The sequence below is a fragment of the Myxozyma melibiosi genome (genome assembly GCF_037950935.1).
Source record: "Myxozyma melibiosi strain Phaff 52-87 chromosome Unknown BZA70scaffold_4, whole genome shotgun sequence".
Taxonomy (NCBI): domain Eukaryota; kingdom Fungi; phylum Ascomycota; class Lipomycetes; order Lipomycetales; family Lipomycetaceae; genus Myxozyma; species Myxozyma melibiosi.
Window position 1 is genome coordinate 307,442 of NW_027042918.1, and position 26,447 is coordinate 333,888.

Sequence of the window (26,447 nt, forward strand, 5' to 3'; positions counted from 1 at the left end):
AACAAACAAGTAGGAGCCATCACTGTGCGCTTACACGGGTGTCGTACTCCTTCAATCCGGGTAACTCTCACACCCGAGCAAACCAAATCCCGAAATTTTTTCTGAAAAACCGCAGGACGTCGCTTGCTCGAGAACCAGCAGAGCAATTGAGCAAATCAGCGCGACGATTGGAATAGCCCATCAATCGGCTGTCTGGAGATTGCTTGCTTGAGCATTAGTTTTTGTGTTTGTTTGCATTCTTTCCTTTCACGTCCAGTGGTAGTCGAGCGAGATGCCGAAGAAGCCATCGGTTCCGCTCAAGTCGCTCGTGCGCGGAGTAAGTGGTGCTTTATCTCGATATCTGAAGCTGTTTTGTAATAGCTGATGCTTACTTTATGTTTTTACCGTCTCTAGCTTGTTCGATCGTCGTGGCATAAACAGAACTTTTACAACCTGGCAAAGAAGGACGATCTCTACCTCGCGCCCTTCTCCGAGTACAAACAGCGATGGTTATCAAAGCGCGAGTCGCGTGCGTACCACGGCGACCATATCACAGAGCACCAGTGGCAAGGAGTTTTCAACCCACATCTGAAGAGCGTCGCGAATTTCAACAACGACAACCCAGGGCAGTCGACGGCGGAGACCCCCATCGCCATGGACTTGTTCACGCCGCTCGAGCGACGACTGGACGTGGCTGTGTTCAGAGCTATGTTTGCGAGCAGTCCGAAACAGGCGAGGCAGTTTGTGGCTCAGGGAAAGGTGAAGGTGAACGGACGACGGGTAAGTTGATATTCTGTTTTGCGCATGTCGTTCATCGGAGTATTTGAGCTGACATTTTCTCCTCGTGTTAGATGCAATATTGCCGGTACCCGCTCAGGCCAGGCGACGTATTCCAGGTCGAGCCCGACTGTGTCCTCCGAGCGGTCGGTCGCGAGAAGCCGTCGCAAGAGAAGTCGGAACTCGTTGACGAACAGCAGCGGGAAAATTTCAGACAGTTTTTAGCTTATTGCGAAGAAGACGCGGAGGATGCGTTTAATGAAAAGTTTCAGCCTATGCCCGTCGATGGTTTAATGGATGGCGATGCCCTCTACCGCAAGTGCAGACTTACGGCTATCGAAACTTTGAAGAAGAGGATCGCCGAGATGGAGGCGGAGGACTTTGACCGCTCGATTTATGAGGAATCTGCGGTCTCAGGACTGCTTACCGCATTTGAAGAATTCAAGGCTTCCAACAAGGAGTCCGATACGTCTACGGACGATACGTCTACGGCTGAGGTGACTCCGCCCAGTCATATCGAGACCGACAGTCTTAAGGAAGCGTACAAGAAGGTTTTCTCTGCTAAAGCCGTGAACCAGGATTCCAATGAGTTCAAGGAGCTGGTGAAGCACTTCATCGAGGTTGAACACGGGTTTGCTATCGCCGAGAGCCAGGAGCTTCTCAGTGAGTTCCTGGCGCCATCCAGTCAATTCACTCCTCACTGGTGGTATGTCTACAAAAAGGAGTTCACCGGCCTGGACTTGCCATGGCAAGAAGGCCCTTATGGTCTAGAGGACCCAGACAAGCCCTACTTCACACCTTGGACTCCGCGCCCGTTCCTGGCGCCGTTCGCCATCCTGCCGCATCACATTGAGATCTCGTTCAAGAGCTGTAGCGCAGTCTACATGCGTGATCCTGTCATCAGAGAGGGACATTCCGAGGTCATCTCTCCGATTAGCTTGGAGGCGCACCAGAACGCTTACCGATTCTACGTCAGACGGAGAAAGTAAATCTGTTATTTGCAGAGTTGATCTTACCTGAACGGATCGGCGGGTTGATGGAGATGGGAAAATAGAATGTACAAAGTTTGTTGTGTCGACGCGCGAGTTTAGCACTTTTCCATGTATATAAGCACGTAACATGTTTTATTATAATATTCTTTTACCCTGAGTTTAGGCAGAGCAAATCTACTACAAAAAAGTTATGCAAAACAGAGACAAACGACTGTATCATAAACGAATCACATAGGTGAAGACAACATCACAGAATTATACAAAAAAGGCTACTACTAACCCATATGCTCCACAATAGTGCTAACGAGCTTGCCATCCTTGATCGAGTGCACGAGCTGCTCCGGCACCGGCTGCTCCTTGAAATCGCCATCAAGCTCCGGATCAGGAACGTTAATGTTGATAGCCGACGACTTCGAAGTGTAGATCTCGACGTCGAGCGACTGGTCGCTGAGGTAGATCTGGCCTCCGTCGCACTGGTCGATCGAGATCGTGGGGAGCTTGCCGGTCACTTGCAGGCCAAAGCTGGTGGACTTGATCACATCCACGCCCGAGACCATGCTCTCGATGAGGATGCCGGTTGATTTACACTCGTTGATCGTCAGCGCGTTGAACTTGCCCTTGAGCTGGATCGTCGAGTTTGCGCAGCGGTGGATGAAGACGCCGTGGTTGATCTCGACCTCGACGATCACTTCGGGGTTGTTTTCGTAGTTCTCGATGATCCACTTCGTGCCTTCGAGCTCCATCCGAGGCGGCTTCTTCTGCTTCAAGCTCTGCGGCTTCGTAGGCGGCGGCGGAGTCTTGGACTTGGTCGTCGGCGCAACGGGCTCCTTGGCTCGCAGCGAAGGGTTCTTGTGCGTCATCTGACTCTTGTCGACTTTCTTCAGACCAGAAGTCACAGAGGAACCCTTGTTAATCTCGGCAAAGACGGCGCCGATACCGCCAGCGGGAGCACTGGGCTCGGAAGACACCTGGAAGACAGAAGAAGGTGGGGGTGGCGGGGGTGGAGGAGGGCCACCGGCGGCGGGAGCGGGCGGAGCTGCCGGAGTAGGAGCAGCAGCCTCCTTGGACTTGGAGGACGCAAGGACAGTGGCCAGATCTTCGCCCTTGGGGTTCCACGAGGGGCCGGTGGTGTGGTTCTTCTTGACAAAGGCCTGCAGGTTGGTAAGGAGCTTCAGGTAGCCTTGAGCCCACTCAACATGCTTCTTGTCACTAGAGCAAAGAGTTAAGACAACTATGATCAAAGTATACAAACACAAAAACAAATGCCTTACATTTCCTTGTACTCCTTGATGACTCGGTTGGCATAAAACTGAGCACTGTCCTTCATCTCCCCCACGAACGGCACAGGCGTAGGCTCGACGCCAATCCATCCAATGGCGGGGATACCCTCACTAACGGTCGACAGATGATTAAAAAACTTTGACCTTCGGTTCCCCTCGCGCAGATCCTGCACTCTAACAACCTGCTCCGAAATCGGCTTGAACAGATCCATAAACGCAGAATCAGAAGCAGCAGGCTTCTTCGCCTTGGACACGATCAGCAAAAACTCGCGCTCGGCCGCGAACGCACTCGCGACCGCCTCCGCCTGCTCGGCAACAACCGGGTCAATCTCCTTGCTGAGCGCCACAAACGGAGTCACAAACTCGGCTACATAATCGTCGAATTCCTGCACCGCCGGCGAGATCTGCTCGACGACTGGCTCGGGCGCAGGCGCAGGCGTGGGCTCGGCGGGCGCGGCGGGTGTGGCAGCAGCGACGGGAGTAGCGGACGAGGTAGCCAAGGCACTGGGTAGCTCGCGCGTGCTGATCGCCGACGGTTCGCGCGAGGATTGTATCGATTGGCTCTGGAAAACGGTCAAGTCCTCGAGCCGGGAGGTTGCGGCCTCGAGTCTGCGATAGAAGAAGCGTCAGTCAGAGCTGCCGATCGCGAGCGAGTCAGGACAAGGAGATATACATACCGCTTCATGAGCGTGACCAGGTTGTAGCCCGGGATGTTTGGGAATTCGGCCATCTTGATGGAATCAGGTTGATTGCTTTTGCGGTGGTGAAGGAACAGCGGGTGTTGACGAAGCGCGTGTAGAGCCGAAGGCGGTCCCGGGCGCATGAGGCGCGCCAAAGGGGTTCTGCAACCGCGGTTCAAACCGGGGCTGCAGTGGTTCGGGTTTAGTTATGCGGCTTGAAGGTCATGTGATCTGGATGCAGGCTGTGAGCGTGCATTAGCGTCAGTAAGAAGATAGAGCTTCTCGCTGGTCTCTACTATTATAGAGTCAGATCCTATAATAGCATTATAAATACAGATACTACACATATATACACACCGACAGCTCACTACCGTCCTATCCGCTTCTTATACTCTGCCAATCGGTCAGTGACCCTGCTGCCGTTCCACAGCTCAACCCCATCTGCCGTCGAAGGCCGTGCAAGGCCAACCTGCTCGATCGACAATCCGGCAGCTATATTCCCGTAAATCGCCGCTTCGACAAAGTCGCCGCCCGAGAGCACGTAGCCCACGCACATTGCTCCGACAAACGTATTTCCCGCCCCGGTAGGATCGACCACTCGGTCGGGGAACGGCGTATGGTACGACTCGAGCCATGTGCTCCCGGATTTCTTTGTAAGAACAAGGCTGCCGTAGCTGCCTGCTCGGATCACGATAGCCGCGTCGTCGCGCATGTATGGCAGAAAGCGACGCGCGATAGCCTCGATCTCGTCTTTCTCCTTGGGCTCGTCCTGGCCAAAGAACGCAGCTGCCTCGGCAGAGTTGGGAGATAAGATGTCGACCGAAGGTAAAGCGGCGTAGCACGCTTCCAGATGGTCAGGCGTGCACAAGTCAGGTACTGGTTCCCATACAATAATTGCCTTGGGCAAACCGGCACCTAACGCTGTCCTCCGTCCTTCAATGCCTTCAATTAAACTGGTGGCGCGCTCGGGGGAGCAGATGAGATGAAACGTTCTGGATTTTATCAGCGGTGTGCCTTCGAGGTCGTCGGTTGTGAGTCTCTTCTTTGGCGTCATGTATTTGAATGCTGTCAAGATATCAAGTCAGTGTGTGTAACAATAAATGTCAAAACAAAAACATAAACCAACCTCTGTGCTCATTCTCTGTGTATCCATTCCATCCTCTGGTCGTAAGTCTCGACTTATCCTCCCGTAAAATCAGGGTGGTATCGAGGGCGAGCAAATCCTGCTTAATCTGCTCTGGAAAATCACTACCGGCGTCCACGATCCACCCCACGCCTTTAGACGCTGGAGGTGGCAGAAAATACCTGGCTCCGTAGGCAGCATATGTTCCTGCGCCGCCGACGATATCTCTGAGACAGGTTCCGTCGAGATAGTGGATCTCGTCGATGATGAACATGCCCATCGAGGCAAACAAGACCTCGGGCACGCTATCCATGATTCAGATCCTTCTAATAGTCCTGATCTGACTTCTCCATGCAAAAGATGCTGTCGAGTTCGCGGTGGATGATTTTATAGAGACATGACTGTGCCCTGATAGCAACTGTTCCTCGAGACCCAATCTGGTAGGTCATGTGATCAGTAAAATTCGCGATCAGTAAAAAAGTCGAGCACCCCGCCAAATGCAAGTCTGCTGAGCCGCACGACTGGGGGGCCTATATCCCCGATTTACCCCTTCGCTCTCTACAATTCAGTGCAAATATTCCAGACGAGAAGAATATACTGAGAAACCTCCTGTGTTATGGCTCAGATACTTGATCTTCCAAGGGAGGTCCTCATCAAGATCGTTCGGCTCTACACGCCCGCACCAACGGGACTCCCGCCCCGTGGACATGAACCTGCTCCTGCACAGCTTCAGCTAGAACGGCTACACGCACTCAGCCTTGTCTGCAAACGTTTCTATGCTCTGATCTACCATCGGGAGCTAGACCCCATTTTCTGGAAGCCAGTAGCGGTGTCTTTTGGCTATAATGATGGGATTTATTTGGAAAATAAAATCATACTGTCGCTGGAGACACGGCAATCAACACTGGCAGATCGTGGCATAAAGCGGCGCAGCTAGCAGCGGCATGGGATCGGCCATTCAACTCTGAACAAACAAGTGTGCAACCTAAAGTGTCAGTAGCGGAAACTCTACCGCCGCAGCCGAAAGAAGGCATTCAGAGGTCGTTCGATCTGGTTTCTCCAGTAGTGGGAGGAGCTGGCCCGCTTTATTTCCCTCTGGACGCTACGATCAAGCAAGTGAAGATCACGTTGCGGGATCCTAACTTTGTCGTGACGGATACACATCTTGTTTCTATCGGACCCGATAATCAGATTTACGTTTGGAACTACCGCTGGGAGGGTAGGCCTCTGTACGTGCTGCCGCAGCCGGCTCAAATCACCGCAAAAGCACAATCTCAGCCTGGAAGCTACACGAGACTGAACGTATCAGTTGATGGGAAATACATAGCTGCTACGACCCACAGCTTGATCGTGGTTTGGAATATGCTGTCAAAGACGATTGAGGGGATATATAGCAATGGCCGGAAAGAGGTAAAGCTTGACCAGCGTACGGCGCGTCCAACTGATGACTTTATCTCTGGGGTTTGGATTCTGCACCGAGATTGGCGGAAAAAAGAACGACAGGCGACGAGCTTAGAGATACTGAGAGGAGAGGTTTCCGAGACTGCGTCAGGTTCTCAGGGTTGTCCCATGGTTGAGGATTATGAACTGGTGGAGGAGAGCTGGAAGTATATCAGAAAACCTTTAGGTGATTCTAAAGCCTATCGCAGATTGCAGGTTAGTGGATAGTTCCGAGCTGGGGTAGAGCTTTCTTCACTCGGGGTTTAGAAGTCCGCTGACATATGGTCTTGTCTTTATATAGAGATACGTTCCAATTTCCAATTTGAATTAAAGCTTGAATGGTCCGGGTGCCGTACGAGGGCGTACATGAGTGAGAAGTGGGGCGTTGTCTTCGAGGTCCGTGCCATCGAGATATAGTCGCCTCTCTGAGTCCACGCTGACAGCACTACCGGACCTTCAAGCAGCCATTTGAGATCATCAGACGGATGAGAAGGTTAAAAGTTCTAGTTCTGGTACTGAATCCTGTTATTACTCCTACCTATATCATTCCTTTGAGATCCGGTCGCTGTTAGTTCCCTTCGGGGAAAAATGTTAAATATCACATTTTTCAAGGACAGTCAGATGGAAAGCTAATTATGACTCTTACAGATGTAAAATGACTCTTATAATTCCGGTGCGGTAAGATGCGGACGCAGAGTTGCGCGCCCTGAGCTTTTCCGAAAATCATTTTTGTGCGTTCTTGAGATCTTTCGTTTGCTTTAAGCAGATGAAGTCCACTTGTTCTCAAGATTCTGCAAAACCAAACGGTTGTCTTGGATCGTCGAGCGAGGGCGTACATGTTACTAGCGGTGAGCATTGTCTTGGTTGTTTATTTAACGTTTAATTTCATAAAGCTTGATTACGGTTTACGCGGTTGAACTGGCTCTTTGCTTTTTTTCTTTTCCGTCTATGCGGCGTTCATTGTTTTCTGCTTAAACATTTCCGCCTGGGAAGTTGACCTTGAATCCAGGGCCTTAAAAGGACTCGGATTCCGGGTCTGTGGAGATATTCGGTTCAGTAGCATGTTTCTCTCTTTCTTTTGTCGTTCTCCCTTCTGGGATGAAAGCGACATATCGACCTGCGCTGATATAAAGTAGGCTCTTGTAAATACATCTTTGACTGTTGATCCCTATCTCACATTATCGTCATCTAGCTATCTTCACCTTATTTTCCCTTGCCTAATCCTCGCTCTTTCTTTTACATTTTTTCTTCCGTCGCTCAAGGATGGATACCGTCCTTTATCTCTAGACTCTGACGACGTGCTCCTCACTCGCCGTACAGATCGACTCGGCGATACCGAAGACCAGGATGACGCGTCCACTCTCAGCACCGGGACCTTCTCACCCGAAGAGTCTCCCGCTGCTCTCAGATATGGCAGCTTTATTGCAAAGGCTTTGTATGACATGAGTTTGGATGAGGATACTGAGGTAGTCTCTCTTTTCTCTCATGGCTTACAGCTCCGATCTTCCTTAGAGCGAGCGTTCCTGATCGCTCAGATTGTTCTCCATACTGTCCAGCTTGGGCTTTCTCTGTTTTCTACAGTTTTGGATCTATCTAAAACAGCGTCGCTGCTTTCGATCATTTTCTGGGTATGTCTCCAGAGTGCTATTTTCCCTATTGCTCGTATCTAGCGCTGACAATATTTTACCAGTCTTACGCTCTCTCTTTAACCCTGTATCGAAAGTCAACTCGCTCCCCCGATCTCTCATACAAAGCCTGCGCTAATCTGGCTTTTGTCTACCTTACCTACTGGCCTATTTCTGCTATCGACTTCAGATCCGTTCTGATCTCTGATCATTCGCGGCTCTATGCCGTGGCCGCGACTTTTGATTTCCTGCTTGCGACTGCAGTGTCTGTCATCGCTCTTTCGTTGCCTCTTGGATATATCCCCAGCAGCATTCAAGTTATCAAAGGTTTTGACTACTCTCCTGAGCCATTTACGCCTCTGATTTCAGTTTTCTCAATGGCTTGGGTGCTTCCTATCCTGTTGAAGAGCCGGCATAAAGAACTCACGTACGATGATCTATACGATTTGCCGGACAGCTCCCGGTCTTTGACAGTCAGCCGGATGTTCCATACATTCAATCGAGGAAAAACCACTTCATTTAGAAGATCTCTGCTTAGCTTTCGCTTTACGCAGTTTATCATCTACAGCACGATTGCCACCATCTCTGGAGCAATGTCATTCGGTCCGACAATTTTGCTCAAGTTTATCGTCGGCTACATCGAAGATCCCAGCCGCACACCGCGAAACATGGCTTGGTTCTACGTCTTCCTGCTGTTGTTCAATTCTCTTGTGACTTCATGTTTGGATACGGTTGCGCTATGGGGTCTGAGGAAGATCTCTATCGAACTCCGTGCGCTGCTTATTACCGAGATCTATAGCAAAGCTTTACAGCGCCACGTGAGCGCGGCCGAGCCTGAGAAAAGCTCTAACCCCAACGAGGGAGACAAAGATGCGGGCGCTGAAGACGACTCTACACAGCCAGCCGAGTCGAGCACCGAGCAGCAAGAGAACACAGACGAGCCCGCTCCCAAACCAAAGTTCAGCACCGGAATGGTCATGAACTTGATGAGCACCGACGCCCTGAAAGTATGCGACACGGTTTCTCGCTTTGGCATGATTATTAAGATCCTCGTGCTTTTCTTTGTCGCGTTTGGTCTTCTTTTCCAGCTTTTGGGAAAAAGTGCTATTGCTGGAGTTGTCGCCTTTGCAGTATCGGTGCCGCTGAACGCAAAGCTTGCTAATGCTTTCGCGGGGTATGAGGAGAGACTTATGGAGATCAGCGATAGGCGCGTGACAAAGACAAATGAGGTTTTGCAGAATATCAAGATCATAAAGTATTTTGGTGAGTGCTCGTTTGATAAGTGACTGTTTATGTCGACATATGCTAACGTTGAGTTCACAGCCTGGGAGAATATGTTTTTAAGTCAGATATTTAAGCTCCGCGCCGAGGAACTACTCCAGCTTTCTCGTTTGAAAGCACTTACCGCTTTGGGCAACTTCAGCTGGTTTGGATCTCCCTTGCTGATCTCAGGCTCTCTCTTGGCTTCATATACCTTGATTTCAGGCCACGAACTCACGGCATCGGTCGCGTTTGGCACCATCTCGCTTGTCAATGTGCTGAAGATGCCGCTTGCCCAGTTTTCAGATACGCTTCCAACGATCATGTCTGCTAAGGTCTCGTTCAATCGTATTGCAGAGTTTATGGATGACACGCATACAACTGAGAAATACGCGCAGCTCTCGAAACCTCGTGGGGAGAATTCTCCGTATATTGGTTTTGAAAACGCTTCGTTCACTTGGGGTACTGAGGCGAGTTCAAAAAAGTTCAAGCTGTTGAATTTGAGTGTTGATTTCCCGGTCGGAAAATTGTCAGTCATAATCGGACCTACCGGTTCCGGAAAGACTTCCTTGCTTCTGTCTCTTCTTGGTGAGATGAAGCTGCTGAAGGGATCTGTTTATCTACCCGGCATCACGACTAGCGGTAAGCCCGCCATTGATTCTGCAACCGGATATACCGAGTCCGTTGCATATTGCGCCCAGCAGGCGTGGATCCTCAACGACACGATCCGCAACAACATCCTTTTCGGCCGTCCGATGGACGAGGACCGCTACCGTCGCGTGATCTACGCCTGTGCTTTGGCTCGCGATCTTGAGATTTTGGAACATGGCGACCTGACCGAGGTTGGTGAGAAGGGAATCTCGCTCTCGGGCGGACAAAAGCAGAGAATATCGCTTGCACGTGCAGTGTATTCTAGTGCCAAGCATCTCCTTCTCGACGATTGTTTGAGTGCGATAGACGCGCACTCTGCACTTTGGGTGTATAACAAATGTTTGACCGGACCGTTGATGAAAGGAAGGACATGCATCCTTGTTTCCCATAACGTCTCGCTGGTTGTTCCTGGTGCGGACTTTGTGGTCTCGGTGGGCGACGGACAGATCAAGTTTGCGGGAAGTCCGGTGCAAGCTCTGCAGCAGAACTTGTTTGCAGATGACGAGGCATTGCGACGGAATATAACTGGCGAGAATCAGTCTTCTTTCTCTTCTTCCAATCCCCTGGGCACAGCAGCAGGAGAAGACGCCGACGACGACGCAGAAAGTGAAGAACTGGAATTATACAAGATTCAAGTCAAACACGAGTCACAGGCACCAGGTAATGAAGAGTCCCAAGAGACTGGCGCGATTAAATGGAGGTCATATACCTCTTATTTGAACTACATTGGAGGCCTGTGGTTTTTGGTTGCGATCATTGCTGGATATGCTGTGCAGCAGGGACTCACGGTGTCTAAGGATTCCTGGGTCGGACGCTGGTCAGAAGCCGCGCAGGCGGATGAGGCAGTCAAGGATGTTTCCAGTCATGGTACAGCATACTATTTTTCAATCTACGTGCTTATATCGATTGTCTACGTGATTTTCACGTATGTGCTGGAACTCTTTGGTCTTCTCGGTGGCATCAGAGGATCGCGCCGGATTTTCACAGATCTGGTTGAGTCCATCATCCACGCGACGCCACGCTTCTTTGATACCACGCCTGTAGGCCGTCTTTTGAACCGGTTCGGCAAGGATATCTACGTTGTTGACCAGGAGCTTTTTGGTGTCTTGTTTGGGACGATGCTCAATTTTGCCGAGATTGTGACGATTTTTGCCGTCGTGATGATGATTCTCCCGCAGTTTGGGGTTGTCGCTATGGTGATCATTGTGGCTATGTATCAGATCTCGGTGATCTATACAAAGACATCGTTGCAGCTCCGTCGGATGCTTAGTGTGTCAATGAGTCCTATTTTCCAGCACTTTGGGGAGACGATTGGTGGATTGAGTACTATTCGAGCATACGGCCACGAAGCGCGATTTGCGTTTCAAAACATGAGCACGCTTGATCGAAGTCTTCGTCCGTTCACACTCGTGTGGGCAAGCAACCGATGGATGACATTTACCTGCCAGTCAATTGGCAATGTTGTTTCGATCCTCACTGGTTTCTTTTTGATCTGGCGCAGCGATTTTATAGATCCTGGGTTCGCGGGGCTTTGTTTTACTTATGCAATCACGTTTTCGGAAAACATGTCGATGTTTGTCTTGATGTGGACTATGAAGGACATGAACATGAATTCTATCGAGCGTTTGGTAGAGTACACTGACGTTGCGCAAGAAGCACCAGCTCATATCGAGAGCTCGCGTCCACCTATTGGCTGGCCGCACGAGGGATCTGTTGAGGTCACGAATCTGTCGTTACGGTACGCGCCTAATCTTCCAAGAGTGATTGAGAACATGACGTTCGAAGTCAAGCCGGGATGGAATGTAGGCATAGTCGGTCGTACCGGAGCGGGAAAGTCGACCATTGCCACTGCGTTTTTCCGGTTTCTGGAAGCTGATGAAGGCAAGATTGTGATTGACGGGATTGATATCAGCACGATCGGACTTCATGATCTTCGCGAGGCTTTGGCGATTATTCCACAGGGTGAGCGTTATATGCCAGTATACTTGCTTGATATGACTTACTAATGTATTTCTAGACCCCACGCTTTTCAGTGGAACGGTGAGATCGAACTTGGATCCGTTTGATCAGTATTCTGATTCAGCGCTCTTCGAAGCTCTCCGACGAGTACATCTTATCGACTCCAGTTCCGACAGAACAGCATCCTCATCTGCAACGACTGAAGAGACACAGTTCAATATATTCACAGATCTTGACTCTCCTATTTCAGAGTCTGGCAGCAATCTCTCGCAAGGTCAGAGACAGTTGATGTGTCTTGCGAGATCACTTTTGAAGTCGCCTCAGATAATCTTCCTCGACGAGGCCACAGCGTCGATAGACTACGCGACCGACGCGCTCCTGCAAAAGACCATCAGAGAAGAGTTCCGCAAGTCGACGATTATGACGATCGCGCACCGTCTGCGGAGTATCATAGACTACGACCGGATCCTTGTGCTGGATGCCGGGAAAATTGTGGAGTTTGCGACGCCGTTTGAGCTTATAGCGAAAGAAGGCGGCGTGTTTAGAGGGATGTGTGAGAGTAGTGGGGAGTTTGACGTGCTTCGGGAGATGGCGGAGCAGTCTTTCTCGCAAAAGAAGTAAAAGTAGTAGACGTGTTTTGATGTTTAAGTTGAAGAATGCAACAGTTTGGGATTTTCTATAACAACGCAAGTTGGGACTTTTAGGCTGCTGAATTGGGAAAGCAAGCTGCCCAGAGCCTGTCCCAATTGAGTCGGCTCGGGAAGTTTAAACACCTTTAAGTTTGGCGAACGAGGGAACTTGGCCCGCCGAGGCCCGGGCGAGTTTTGCTGTTTGATTTTCCTGGCTTTGGTGGTTTGTTTACGAAAACCAGAAGAGCAATTGGACGGTAACAAGAGACGTTTGTCGACGCAGCCAGACATAAGTTGCTCAGCAAGTGCACCGCAGATTCATTTAAAAGATGACATTGGCGCGGCTGTAAGAGTCACTATGACTCACCGTTCTTTCTGAGATTCAAGCTGAGCAACAGCACCAGCGTGGTTATTATGACGTAAGCCGAGCGAGTGAGTTGAGCTCCGGCGCCGGACGAGAGAGAATGGAGGAGGGTGTACACACCGACCAGGCAGAGAGATAACGGGGATTTGCACGCAGCGCAGACGGCCCAAGTTGTCTTTCAGCGAGCACCGCAGCACGGTCAGCGAGCACCAGCTGCTTACACTGTGCATATTGTCACTAAGCGTAAGAGTCTTCAACTCTGAGTCGCTGTGGATCCGCTTGGCGCACTTGACTTGGTTACACTCCCATCGCATCCACCGACTCTAATCAGTAAACTTTATTCCATCGGCCTCGCAAAAAAAGTTTCAATGACCTCTCCCACCAGAATAGAAATACACCTCGGCCGCTGTCTTTGTCTTTTTCCGAATTGAATAAACCAGAAATTGCAATTACAGAAATACTCTGCATCATGACTCCGAGTATTTTCTGTCGCGGACCGGCGTGGGTCGACTCAGACTTCACTTCTTGCGTCGACATACAGTCAGTATTCCCAGTGATAATACCCAAGCGGGCTGCCTGCTCTACTAACACCTTTCTTCCACCACAGTTATTTGCATATCATATTACCACTCATTTCCATTGCAGTATCGGCATGTCTCGTTATTCCGCTACTCAGAAAGTCTACCGGCAGTATAAATCTCGGGACCGACGACTCATTGATAGCCGACCACAGCAGTCCATACGACGCCGAGGATGAAGAAGGCGGACTGTACCGTCTACGCACCACCGACCACTGCGAATCCACCGACGGCGGCTCTGTCCTCCCCGTTCCCGTCGAGGAAGACAGCATCGAGGACTCTTATCTCATGCGCGAGGACGAGCACAAGGAAGACACCGACTTGGTTTTTCTCCCGCCGAACGCCGTCCGACTACGCGCCGCTCTCGAGCGCGTCTTCGTGGCCGCGGCTATTGTTCTTCACCTGGTCGGCGGTGTTATCGCTACGTTCAACGAGGCCTCGGACGTGTCAGTCTATAGATCTGCGTGTTCCGTTTTGTTTTGGGTATGTTCCCCTTTCATCATCGATTATTATGGGGCTGGAGTCTCTTCTAACATCATCTTGCAGTCCTACATTCTCTTCCTCACATTCTACCGCAACACTACACTATCATACGATCTCTCATACAGAGTGAGCGCGAACCTCGCCTGCCTCTTTACCATATACTGGGTGATCTCGGTCATCGACTTCCGCTCGCAACTCGTCTCACAGCATTCAAAATTCTTCTCAATCGTTACCTTCTTCGACACCGCTCTCGCTACCGCCCTCTTTGTCATCGCGCTCTGCTCTCCCCTGGGAGTCACACCTGCATATGTCAAGGTCAACAAGGGTCTGACCTACATGCCTGAGCCGTATGCTTCGTTTGCGTCCATTTTGACGTTCAGCTGGTTAGTGCCTCTGTTGCTGGAAGGTCGTCGCACACCTCTAAAGATGGATACCCTGTGGGATTTGTCGGAAGAAATGCGTTCACCCTACCTGAGCCGCCGATTTAGAGCGGTCCGCCGAACTGCGTCGTTCAGATGGACGCTTTTCAACCTCTGCGTCGCGCCGTTCATTGTCAACATCTGCATCGCAGTCGTCTCCTCGATGCTCACTTTTGGACCGACGATCTGTCTCAGACTGATTGTCAGCTACATTGAAAACCCGAGTGAGACTCCGAGACATATGGCGTGGCTGTATGTCTTGGTGCTATTCTTCACTTCGCTGTCATCTGCGTCTTTGGACTCTCTATGCTCCTGGGGATTCCGAAAGAACGGAAACACGTACAGGTCTATCTTGATCACTGAGATTTACGCCAAAGCTCTTCGTCGGAAAATCACTAGTGCGGTCGACAACGAGTCTTCGTCGAAGGAGGCCGATGACGACAAAACAGCTGCCGCGAAACTAAACAGCACGGTTGTCAGTGACGACGACGAGGATTCCGAAGGCTCGAAATCCGACGATACAGATACCGGCCGGATCGTGAACTTGATGGCAATCGACGCCACCAGGATTTCCGACGCGTTCACAGAAGCTGGAATCCTTGTCAAGACCATCATCATTGTGTTTTTCGCGTTTTACCTACTGCTCAAGATGCTCGGAGTCAGTGCTATTGCTGGAATCATCGCGTTTCTTGCGCTGGTTCCGGTGAATGTGTGGATCTCCAAATCTCTGGCGACGAACCACAAGGACTCTATGGAGATCACTGACAAGAGAGTCAGTATGACGAATGAGATTCTGCAGAATATCAAGATTATCAAATATTTCGGTATGTCTTACATTCCCAGTGTGATCTAATTCACAAAACTTACTGACCGAATTATCTAGCTTGGGAATCCATGTTCAAAGACAAGCTCATGGAAATCAGAAACAAGGAAGTCAACGTTCTTATCAAGTTCTGTCTCCTCGCCACGACCGGCGGTGCGACTTGGTTCGGCACTCCTCTGATCATGACGCTGGCTTTGCTTGGTACCTATATCGGTGTCACTGGAAACCCGCTCACGGCCTCTCTTGCGTTTGGAACAATCTCTCTAGTTAATGTTATCAAGACGCCGCTCGAGAATGTGTCGTCTTTGTTGACGATGGTGATGAGTGCGAAAGTCTCGTTGGATCGTATTGAGAACTTCATTAATGATGACTCGACGACTGAGAAGTACAGCCAGCTATCCAAGCCTCGCGGACCTGATTCTCCATACATCGGATTCGAGAACGCTTCATTCACTTGGGGCTCCTCAAAGAGTGCAAAGAAGTTTACTCTCTCTGACTTTTCGATTGACTTCCCGGTCGGCAAATTGACCGTCATCGTTGGTCCCACCGGTGCCGGAAAGACTTCGATGCTTATGGCTTTGCTGGGTGAGATGAATCTCTTGAAGGGATCTGTCTACCTCCCTGGTGTTGCCACTAGTCGCAAACCGGCGCGGGATCCAGAGACTGGATTTTCCGAGTCGGTCGCGTATTGCGCGCAGCAGGCATGGCTTATCAACGACACTATCCGCAACAATATCCTATTCGGTCGTCCGATGGACGAGGCTCGCTACCGTCAAACCGTCTACGCCTGTGCTCTCGTCCGGGATTTCGAGATTCTGGAGCACGGCGATCTGACTGAAGTCGGCGAGAAAGGAATCTCGCTTTCCGGTGGACAAAAGCAGAGAATCTCGCTTGCGCGTGCGGTTTACTCTGACGCTAAGCACCTGTTGCTCGATGACTGCTTGAGCGCGATTGACACGCACTCTGCGCTCTGGGTTTACAAAAAGTGCATTAAGGGTCCGATGATGGAGGGTAGAACCTGTATTCTTGTCTCGCATAACATCTCACTCAGTGTTCCTGATGCTGACTTTATCGTCTCGGTTAACAACGGACGGGTCAAGTTCCAGGGAACGCCGGTGGAAGCCTCGGAGGAGAACGTGTTTGGTGACGACGATGTCTTGCGGAGGAATATCTCGAGCAGGAATACACCTGCCCCATCGACGACTGACTTGAAATCCTTGAATGTGGATCCTCTGCAAAAAACGGAGACTTTGAAGGCTGACGAAGAAGACACGGAGGAAGAGGCTAAGAGGCTGATGGCCTCAATCAAGATGAAGGATGTCTCGGAGGCGCCCCAGAACGCCGAGTCGCAGCAAACGGGATCGATCAAGTTGAGCACTTACTTGACTTATTTCCAGTATATGGGTAGCAAGTGGTTCTGGCTTACCTTCGTCGTTGCGTGCGTCCTGCAGCAGCTTGCGGAGGCTAGTAAGAATCTGTGGGTGAGTCACTGGTCTGACACCACGGCGTCGGTCGAGAGCGAGATTGAGGTCACAAAGATTGGCGGAGACCATGGCTCGTTCTTTTATTTTTCAGTCTATGCGTTGATCTCGTTCGTCTTCTTGCTCATTACCTACCTTCGTGAAGTGCTTTTGTTTTACGGAAGCATCATGGCATCCCGGAAACTGTTCAACGACATCACCAACTCCATCATATACGCGAGCCCGCGTTTCTTCGACATCACCCCCGTCGGTCGCATCCTAAACAGATTCGGCAAGGACATCGCCACCGTCGATCGCGAGATCGCGACCTGGCTGCGATACGTGGCTTTGCACGCTGCCGAGCTCGTCACTGTCTTGATCATCATCTCGGCTGTCGTGCCGCAGTTTTTGATCGTTGCATTTGTTATTGGTTGCGCGGTGTACTTTATCTCAAACCTGTACTCAAAGTCCTCGCTCGAACTTCGACGGCTGCAGAGCACGACGCAGAGTCCTATCTACCAGCATTTTGGAGAGACTCTGAATGGCTTAGCCACGATCCGCGCTTACGGCCAGGAATCGCGCTTTGCATACCAGAATATGTCTATTCTCGACTACAACATGCGTCCGTACACTATCGTCTGGGTATGCAATCGGTGGATGACATTCTGCTCGCAGTCGATTGGAACTCTGGTTGCTGTGACCACTGCATTCCTCTTGATCTGGCTTAGCGACAGAATCGACCCCGGTTTTGCGGGACTGATCCTGGCCTACGCGATCTCGTTTTCCGAGAGCATGGTCTATTTTGTGTTTGTGTGGACGCTCAACGAGATGAATATGAACTCTGTCGAGCGCGTGATTGAGTACATCGATATCGAGCAAGAACCTCCTGCTGTCATCGAAGGCGCACGTCCTCCTGCGGGCTGGCCCCACGCCGGCTCGATCCAGGTCGAGAATCTGTCGCTTCGGTATGCACCTGAGCTGCCAAAGGTGATTAGCGGGCTGACGTTCGAGGCCAAGCCGGGCTGGAATATCGGAGTTGTTGGCCGCACGGGAGCCGGAAAGTCGACGATCGCGTCGGCATTCTTCAGGTTCTTGGAGGCGCAGGAGGGAAGGATTGTGATTGATGGAATTGATATCAGCACTATTGGTCTCCGTGACTTGCGCGAGGCTTTGGCAATCATTCCTCAAGGTGAGTTGTTCTCGCGGTTTCTGGTCTTGTATAGTTTGCTAACGTTTTGTAGATCCTACTCTCTTCTCCGGCACTATTCGCTCAAACTTGGATCCATTCAACCAATACTCTGACGCCGCGATTTTTGAAACGCTTCGCCGCGTCCATTTGGTCGACTCAGAGACTGACATTTCCGGTGCCTCGTCATCTACACAGTCGGAAGAGGCCCAGTTCAACGTGTTCACAGATCTCAGCTCCCCTGTTGCCGAATCAGGAAACAACCTTTCCCAAGGCCAGAGACAGCTGATGTGCCTCGCCCGATCGCTTCTGAAGTCGCCCCAGATCATCTTCCTAGACGAAGCCACTGCGTCGATCGATTACGCGACCGATGCGCTTCTGCAGCAGACGATTCGCGAAGAGTTCCGCAAGTCGACAATCATGACGATCGCGCATCGTCTGCGGAGTATCATAGACTACGACCGGATTCTCGTGCTGGACGCGGGGAGACTTGTCGAGTTTGCGTCGCCGTTCGAGCTTATTACAAAAGAAAATGGAATTTTTAGAGGGATGTGCGAGAGCAGTGGGGAGTTTGATGTGCTTACAGAGTTGGCGGAGAAGGCTTTTAAGGAAAAGGAGTTGCAGGAGCAGCAGCAGTAGATTAGAGGGATAGATTAGACTAGAGCACATCATTTCGTCATACGTGGTTTTACAGTACATATCATTACATGGTTTTTTTTGTATGATGAATAGAAACGGATTTTGTTTTGCTCGTTATTAAATGGCTGCTCGAAAGCACTGGCTGCAGCAGATCAATTATAAGTCACTCCAGGCCGGTAATTGAGAAATTCAGTCAACGCGTAATGAGAAATATCGCTTGCAGTTGCTATGTCATTAACATCAGGCTCCGCGCTCGTGATCGCCGGTTGTGGTTATTTCTGCAAAGCTAAACGGGCGACGAGCTAGAATACCACAGAATCTGCGCTGTGAGTCTTCTTACGCAGTCTTGATCACCTTCAACAAATTTTCATTGCTCCATATCCTCTGACGATGTTTTCCCCTTGTATGGCTCTTCTACTCACAGCAACCTGCGTACATCTCGGATCTGGCTGGTACATCTCGTCTTCTTCGGCTCGCGTGTGGAATTAAAAGCCACCGACAGACGTGCGGCTGCTCCCAATGACGTCATGTGATCCTTCGCTACCCCGGGATTAACCATCGATCATCCAGAGAATTCCGCATTCGTCTGGATTGATCCAGTGATTGCCATAAAAGCCTCTCTCTCGTCCGTTTACCTTTTTTCGTGGCAGATGTACTTGGTAGTTTAATCTGCTGCACTGTGTAGTGATATTCGTAAGTATGAAGCATCTCTTCTTACGTCCCAATGCAGGAAGACTCTAACGATGTGATGTGATTGTCGATTTTAGTATTTCCGCTCTCAAAGATCATTCTCACAATCTTCCAACAATGCCTTCTGCCTCAGCAAGACTGATCCAGCTTTCGGAGGAAGACGTCTCGTCGTCGTCGATCAACTCCTCAACCTCGAACTTTTTCGAAAACAACAACATCTACAGCAACGACTACCGCTCGAGCTCGCTCGCTGCGAACGAGAACGCAGTCGACTTTGACCATGCTCCCGATGACAATTGTCCACCGGGTGCGCCTTGTAAGCGGCGCACGAGCTCGGTCTCGATTACGGACTTTAGTGTCTCGGGATCTACGACGCTTAGAGATCAGTTGATGCTGCCGGTGCCGAGGTTCAAGAAGGAGCCATGGATTCATTCTCTCACGGTATGTTACCTTGTTCCATATTCTAGACTGGCAAAGACTAATAACTACTAGTCGATGTTTATGGGCCTTGACATTATGTTGCCCGACCCGGGCGAGCACACAGAGTCCATCACATTCGGCTTCTCGATCCACGACGGTTACTTCTCAACCGACTTTGCTCTCAAAGAAGAGCCAATCTCAGCCGATGCTGATCCGTCTGAATACCCCGACCGTATCACGGACTACATCCTCCGCGAGATCAAAGCCTACTCGACCGACCACATGTCTAAATTCGTCGCCGTCGGCTTCCGCCAGGCGATCCAGCGCTTCTGCCCTTTGCTCTGCTCGCGGCTGTGGAGCGAGCTCGACATCCTTCCGTTTGTATTTCCCGACGCGATCGCGTCCGGGAACGAGGACGAAAACGAAAGCGAAGCCAACTCGTCGACATGCGACGAGATCGCCGACTCGCTCGCGCGCAAGATGATCATGTTCTTCGGGCCAAAAGGCCTGCCGCGCACGGCGATCGGGTACAGGAATAAAGTCGAGGTCGACGACGACGGGTTTATTCACATGGTTGATATTGCCGACTATGAAAGGTCTGTGTCTCCGCAGACATGGGAGTGCTTTACAAAGCTGGCGGAAGAACTCAAGACTATCAGAGTCAACGGCCACAAGGGTGTGCGCGTCGCATTCTTTAACGCGACTCCGCAGGGCGGCGGAGTAGCGCTTATGAGACATGCGTTGATTAGACTGTTTCGACTATTTGACCTCCATGTTACATGGTACGTCCCCAAGCCTAATCCCAGCGTGTTCCGGATCACAAAGAACAATCATAATATAATCCAGGGCGTAGCCGATCCAGATCTGCGACTGAACGACGCGCAAAAGGAGCAGTTCACGAAATGGATCGAGTCGAACTTTGAGCGGTACTGGAGCTCGGGACCGTTGGACTCTGAAAAGCCGCCGGGGGTTGATATTGCGGTTATGGACGATCCCCAGGTTGTCGGGCTGATTCCAAAGGCAAAGGCGGCGGGGATCAAGGTCATTTACCGGTCGCATATCGAGGTGCGGTCTGATCTGATCAAGCAGAAAGGATCACCTCAGGAAGGCGTGTGGGACTATCTGTGGAATTCTGGAATCAAGGATGCGGATGTTTTTATTTCTCATCCGGTCAAAGGTTTTGTACCTGATGCTGTCGACATCAAGAAGGTGGGCTTGATGCCTGCGGCAACGGACTGGCTCGACGGTCTCAACAAGGAACTTTCGCGTTGGGACACGTTCTACTACGTTGGAGAATTCAAAAAGCAATGCGAGGAAGTCAAGGCCAATAAGCTTGTGTTTCCTATGCGGCCGTATATTTGCCAGATTGCGCGGTTCGACCCCAGCAAGGGAATCCCCGACGTTCTTGAGTCGTATCGGCTGCTGCGCGAGATGATGGACGACGATCTTCCGATCCGCAAGATTCCACAGCTTGTGATTGCTGGGCATGGAGCGGTAGATGATCCTGATGGGACGGTGGTGTATGATCAGACTGTGCAGACGATCTCGAGTGAAAAGTACGCCAGCATTGCTAGTGACATTATCGTCATGCGTCTCGGACCCAGCGACCAGCTTCTGAATTGTCTGCTGTCGAACGCGGCAGTCGTTTTACAGCTTTCTCACCGCGAAGGGTTTGAAGTCAAGGTATCTGAGGCCGTACATAAGGGGAAGCCTATCGTTGCGTATCGAGCCGGCGGTATCCCTCTTCAGGTCCAGCACGAGAAGAACGGCTACCTGTGCGATGTTGGGGATACCTCAGCGGTGGCCAAGCACATGTACGATCTTTTCCTGAACGAGAAGCTGTACAAGACGCTGTCCGAGTACGCGCTGAGGTCGGTGAGCGACGAGGTGCACACGGTGGGCAACGCGTCGGCGTGGCTGTACTTGTTCACCGAGCTGGCGAAGGGGAATACGGTGCGGCCAGAGGGCGGGTGGGTGTATGACTTGATGAGAGAGGAAGCCGGTGTTCCGTGGACTGAGGGCGAGAACAGGCTGCCGCGGGAGTCGATGTAGTGTTGATATTGTATACGAATTGCTGTTTGGGGTAATTACCTAACTATTGATGTAATGCCAGATCTGATTCTACGCGGGGGCTTAATCTGATGACGGAACTCTAATCCCACCGTTCGGTCTGGCCGAGAACTCAGCAAACGAGCGGGTTCTTGTATGTTTCCTGCTGCTGAATAGTAGAGAGCGTGTAGAAGTAGAAGCAGTAATCTTCTAAAATAGTAGTGGTCAAGAACAACTCCGAGAATAGGAACAGACGCGTGCGGTGACGTAGCGGCCGGAAGCGTGGAGTGAAGACACGAGCCCCAATGTTTTCTTCATCTCATCAGCCTGGTCCGCGTCCATCGAGTCCTCTGCAATCTTCCTCCTCCTTTTCCTTCTCTTGGTCTCACTCCATCTTCCCATTCGACCGCCTGCTGCTCATGCAGACCTGTCTCTGATACCGCATCCAGCTCCCTGAAATGCCGACCTACGAGTCGTCCTACCCGCCCAACCTATACCACGCCTCGCGGCCTCACAGTAGCCGAAAATCGGGCCTGCGGCTGCTCGCAAACGGTCGTCTGGGCGTCAGTCTGCGGCGGTTTCTGACCGCGTCCAACTTGCTCTGTCTGCTGTGGGGATACTTCTTGTACTGGGGCGAGCGGAGGGTGATTAAAGACGCGGTTAGAAGCTGCGATTGGGCGAGTTGGGAGGATTGGGTAAGTTGCTGATTGAAGTTTGCTCTCTATACGATCTAGCTCGCGACTAACTCTTGCTGTTGTTCTTGGTAGCCTGCCGGTGCTGCGCCCGAGCGTGTTGTGCTGGTTGCTGATCCTCAGCTGGTGGACGCGCACACATACCCCGGCCGCAACCTGCTCTTCCAGTCGCTGACCGAGTTCTACGTCGACACATACATGCATCGCGCCTGGGAGTCAATCGAGAGCTATCTCGACTCGGACGCGACGATCTTCCTCGGCGACCTGTTTGACGGCGGACGAGAGTGGGAGCACGATGAGTGGGTGCGCGAGTACAAGCGGTTCGACCGCGTGTTTCCGAGCCGGATAGGCAAGCTCACCGTGCGCGAGGTCGCGGGAAACCATGATATCGGGTTTGGAGATACAATCAGCTCCGAGGCGCTCAATCGGTTTCGGGCGTACTTTGGCGATCCGAACCGGGTGCTCGAGATTGGGAACCACTCGTTTGTTGTGCTCGACACAAACTCGATGACGAACCACAAAGACGAGCAGATTTATAAACCGGCGCGGACGTTCTTCGAAAGCGTGGCTGAGGATATCCAAAACACGACGAGCGCGACGCTGCCGCGGATATTGCTGACGCATATCCCGTTATATAGAGACAAGGACGCGTCCTGCGGTCCTAAGCGTGAGGGCTCGCCGTCGCTGCCAATCTCAAGAGGGTATCAGTATCAGACCGTTGTCGATCCAGAGCTGTCTGAAGAGATCTTGGACAGGCTGATGCCGATCGCTGTGTTTTCAGGAGACGACCACGACGCTTGCGAGGTGGAGCACGTGTACGCAAAGGGCGCGCGCAAGGCGGTCGAGTATACAGTAAAGTCTTTATCGATCGCGATGGGCGTCTCGTACCCTGCATTCGAGATGGTGTCGCTGTACAACCCGTCCGCAGAAGACTCTGCCGAGCAAACAACGTTCCAGACTAAACTGTGCATGCTACCCTCGCAGTTCAACATCTTCAAGACATACTTCAAAGTCCTTCTCTTCACCCTCGCGGTCGCGGCGCACGCGGCATCACGGGCCTGCACAGAAGCTACAAAGCAGGGGAAAACCGCCGGCGTCGACTTTCTATCCGGCGGAGCGGGCTACGTCGACAAAAAGGACAAGTCGTTCAGGCTATACCCCGCGCCGGTGATGATGGCGTTTGCGCGGTACCGAGCGTTCAAACGCAGCAAGACCTTTGCGCGGTTCTGTGGGCGGCCGGGCACGTTTAAGCGGGAGTTTCTAAATCGGATTGCGTATGTTATGTGCATCGTCGGAGCGATGTATCTGTATCTTGTCCTGCGGTGGAAGTGAGTCTGTGTATTATTGTTTGAAGTATTACTTGTAGTATATAACAGTTATTCGAGAGCAATGTAAATGCTACGGAGTTCAGGATCAGAGAAGTCCAGGAAGGCAGTCGGGTTGGGGTTTTTTCCATCAAAAGAAGGGACAAACCACCGCTAAACTCTATTGCGCCTCGCGGTTCTTTCCTGTGGGTAAGAGCCTTTTTTCCGTGCGCACCCGCTCCCTTCTCTTTCTAGGCTCGACTGCTGGCTCTATATCTTTTGTACGTTTATTACATATTCTAGAAGTACTGCATTAATCATGAGAACGACATTGCGTGCTGTGCGTGCTGTGTCTGCGCGGCGGGTCGGTTCGCTGGCGACCGCGAAGCCTGCGCTGCGAACAGCACCTTTTCTTGCATCCGCGGCGGCTGGTTTCAGAGTTGAGGCCGCGACCGCGTTGCTGCAGTCCTGCGGACGTCGAAACTACTCCGCGGCCGTCACGAAGGTCGTCCGTCCGACGGCGGAGATGTACCCCGAAATCGTGCGGGACGCGCGGTTCGGCGAGTTGACTGCGGCCGATGTCGAGTACTTTAAGAGTATCCTGCCCGAGTCTGCGATCTTGCAGGACGACCAGGATTTGTCGGGATACAACATCGACTCGATGCGCAAGTATAACGGACAGTCGCGGCTTGTGCTGAAGCCCCGCACGACGGAGGAAGTGAGCAAGATTATGAAGCATTGCGGGGAGAGGAAGTTGGCGGTCGTGCCGCAGGGTGGAAATACTGGTCTTGTCGGTACGTTCTTCCCTTATATCTCTTATAGCTCTTTCGATTCTAGCTGAAAATTGAGAATATGGCTAACGCTCGGTTAGGTGGCTCGGTGCCTGTCTTTGACGAGATTGTGATTTCGCTCGCAAACATGAACAAGATCCGCTCGTTCGACGAGGTCTCCGGCATCATCGTCGTCGACGCCGGCTGCATTCTCGAAGCCACGGACTCGTTCCTCGCCGAGCACGGCTACATCTTCCCGCTCGATCTCGGCGCAAAGGGATCTTGCCACATCGGCGGCAACGTGGCCACCAACGCAGGCGGTCTCCGTCTGCTGCGCTACGGATCCCTGCACGGATCCGTGCTCGGCGTCGAGGCCGTCATGGCTGACGGGACGGTTGTCAATGGACTCGGCAAGCTGAGAAAAGATAATACCGGATACGACATCAAGCAGCTCTTCATCGGGTCCGAGGGAACTCTGGGCGTCATCACCGGTGTCTCGGTCTTGTGCCCTAAACGCTCAAAGGTCGTCAACGTCGCCTTTTTTGGTCTGGATTCGTACGAGAAAGTGCAGCAGGCGTTCGTCAAGGCGAAGAGCGAGCTGGGTGAAGTGCTTTCGGCGTTTGAATTCATGGACCGCGAGTCGCAGATCCAGGTCGCGCGCTTCAGCGAGCTGCGCCGACCGCTTGATGAGCAGCATAACTTTTACGTCCTGGTCGAGACCTCGGGCTCGAACCGTGAGCACGACGACGAGAAGCTGCAGAATTATCTTGAAGGACTGATGGAGTCTGAGATTATCGACGACGGCGTGGTCGCGCAGGACGAGACGCAGTTGAAAAACATCTGGACCTGGCGCGAGGGAATTCCCGAATCCCTTGCGCGCACGGGCGGCGTATACAAGTATGACGTCTCGATCCCGCTCGAGGATCTGTATCTGATGGTTGAAGACTGCCGCGCGCGTTTGATCGAGAAGGGCTACGAGATTGGTACCGAGGCGTCGAATATCGTGTCGGTAGTCGGATACGGCCATTTGGGCGACGGAAACTTGCATTTGAATGTCGCGGTTAAGAGCTACGACAAGGCTATTGAGAAAGTTCTCGAGCCGTGGGTTTATGAGTGGATCCGTAAGTCATCTTCCACGTCTTGTTGCCATCGACGGATAAAGACTGTGAGCTAACGAGGTTATAGAAAAACGCCAGGGCTCGATCTCGGCCGAGCACGGACTCGGGTTCGCGAAGCGGCCGTTCCTCAAGTACAGCAAGGACCAGAGCATGATCAACCTGATGAAACAGGTCAAGGAGATTTACGACCCGGTAAGTGTTGCCATTTGCAAATTATGTTGTTTGCCATTCCATACAAGCTGGCCCCTTTTCGCGGAAGAGCAAATGTTTACTAATATCTTATTCACAGAACGGGATCATGAACCCTTACAAGTACATCTAAACGAGTGCTTTTAAATTTTCAAATTACTCCACAGTCGTCATGGGAAAAAGAAAAAGTAGATGAGGTTTTTTGGAATGTTTGCGGGGGATGTGTTTACGTCAATATAGACAGCTAATAAAATAAATAAATAAATAATAAAGCAAAGTTGGTGTTCGCCAGAAAACCCCATTCTGAAAGGAATGAGGCTTGTAGACTACACACTAAACTAAACATAATAACTAACAGTACAATTCAAATTAAATAAGGAAATTAGAAAGTAAAGAAAAGATAGAGAAGAGAAAAGAGAAATAAAAGTACAGCTTCTACTTTCGAATATCGTGACACACACCAATGATACAAAATAGATGATGAGGTAGAGCGTTTGTCGGAGGACAATCAGGTCGACGTAGAAATACAGTTGGAAGATCTCTGAGAGATAAAAAAGAAAAGACACAAAGATCATTTGGAAAGCAGGAAGTGGTATCAGGAAACCAAAAATTGGTATAACTTTCACCAAAACAAAAAAGAGGAAAAGAAAGGATACAATAAAGACTTCAGTCATAGCGGAGACACATTGACGATACATTTGATTCAAAAAAAGAGACATCTTCGGCACATAAAAATAACGAGCGTGGGGCGGTTGGCAGGGTGTTTGTGTTTCAAATCGAAAACAAAGCACACAAAACAAACAAAAGTAATAATAAAGTAAAGTAAAGTAAAGGAGTGTAAGTGGTTATTCAGAACACTGAAATGAAC

General features: G+C 51.1%; 8 protein-coding genes across 8 annotated transcripts; 6 read left to right on the plus strand and 2 right to left on the minus strand.

Annotated features, from left to right (window-relative positions):
• The first annotated feature begins 47 nt into the window (after nt 1–47).
• On the plus strand, nt 48–1,884 carry BZA70DRAFT_141750 (uncharacterized protein). The gene is made up of 3 exons (XM_064909635.1): nt 48–316; nt 394–759; nt 831–1,884. The coding sequence occupies exons 1-3, from the start codon at nt 272–274 to the stop codon at nt 1,743–1,745; spliced, it is 1,326 nt and encodes a 441-aa protein (XP_064768811.1). The 5' UTR covers nt 48–271; the 3' UTR covers nt 1,746–1,884.
• A 139-nt stretch (nt 1,885–2,023) lies between these two features.
• On the minus strand, nt 2,024–3,758 carry BZA70DRAFT_288966 (adenylate cyclase associated N terminal-domain-containing protein; the record flags this gene model as incomplete). Its single annotated transcript, XM_064914079.1, has 3 exons — nt 2,024–2,957; nt 3,020–3,637; nt 3,706–3,758. The coding sequence occupies 3 exons, from the start codon at nt 3,756–3,758 to the stop codon at nt 2,024–2,026; spliced, it is 1,605 nt and encodes a 534-aa protein (XP_064768812.1).
• Nucleotides 3,759–3,987: 229 nt separating this feature from the next.
• BZA70DRAFT_141763 (Ribokinase-like protein) lies at nt 3,988–5,423 on the minus strand. The gene is made up of 2 exons (XM_064909636.1): nt 4,835–5,423; nt 3,988–4,773 (listed from the first exon to the last, which is right to left on the minus strand). Exons 1-2 carry the CDS (start codon nt 5,142–5,144, stop codon nt 4,076–4,078), a joined length of 1,008 nt encoding a protein of 335 aa, XP_064768813.1. The 5' UTR covers nt 5,145–5,423; the 3' UTR covers nt 3,988–4,075.
• Nucleotides 5,424–6,400: 977 nt separating this feature from the next.
• On the plus strand, nt 6,401–12,387 carry BZA70DRAFT_288968 (P-loop containing nucleoside triphosphate hydrolase protein; the record flags this gene model as incomplete). Its single annotated transcript, XM_064914080.1, has 5 exons — nt 6,401–6,458; nt 7,559–7,899; nt 7,962–9,159; nt 9,220–11,769; nt 11,825–12,387. The coding sequence occupies 5 exons, from the start codon at nt 6,401–6,403 to the stop codon at nt 12,385–12,387; spliced, it is 4,710 nt and encodes a 1,569-aa protein (XP_064768814.1).
• A 1,024-nt stretch (nt 12,388–13,411) lies between these two features.
• Nucleotides 13,412–18,347, plus strand: BZA70DRAFT_288969 (P-loop containing nucleoside triphosphate hydrolase protein; the record flags this gene model as incomplete). Its single annotated transcript, XM_064914081.1, has 5 exons — nt 13,412–13,418; nt 13,483–13,820; nt 13,884–15,063; nt 15,123–17,711; nt 17,764–18,347. 5 exons carry the CDS (start codon nt 13,412–13,414, stop codon nt 18,345–18,347), a joined length of 4,698 nt encoding a protein of 1,565 aa, XP_064768815.1.
• A 767-nt stretch (nt 18,348–19,114) lies between these two features.
• Nucleotides 19,115–21,749, plus strand: BZA70DRAFT_277042 (trehalose synthase). Its single transcript, XM_064912391.1, has one exon. The coding sequence runs from the start codon at nt 19,533–19,535 to the stop codon at nt 21,507–21,509; it is 1,977 nt and encodes a 658-aa protein (XP_064768816.1). The 5' UTR covers nt 19,115–19,532; the 3' UTR covers nt 21,510–21,749.
• Nucleotides 21,750–21,854: 105 nt separating this feature from the next.
• BZA70DRAFT_256640 (Metallo-dependent phosphatase-like protein) lies at nt 21,855–23,700 on the plus strand. The gene is made up of 2 exons (XM_064910812.1): nt 21,855–22,201; nt 22,274–23,700. The coding sequence occupies exons 1-2, from the start codon at nt 21,965–21,967 to the stop codon at nt 23,528–23,530; spliced, it is 1,494 nt and encodes a 497-aa protein (XP_064768817.1). The 5' UTR covers nt 21,855–21,964; the 3' UTR covers nt 23,531–23,700.
• Nucleotides 23,701–25,819, plus strand: BZA70DRAFT_277044 (actin interacting protein 2). Its single transcript, XM_064912392.1, has 4 exons — nt 23,701–24,296; nt 24,374–25,393; nt 25,458–25,582; nt 25,680–25,819. The coding sequence occupies exons 1-4, from the start codon at nt 23,822–23,824 to the stop codon at nt 25,710–25,712; spliced, it is 1,653 nt and encodes a 550-aa protein (XP_064768818.1). The 5' UTR covers nt 23,701–23,821; the 3' UTR covers nt 25,713–25,819.
• Nucleotides 25,820–26,447: the final 628 nt, after the last annotated feature.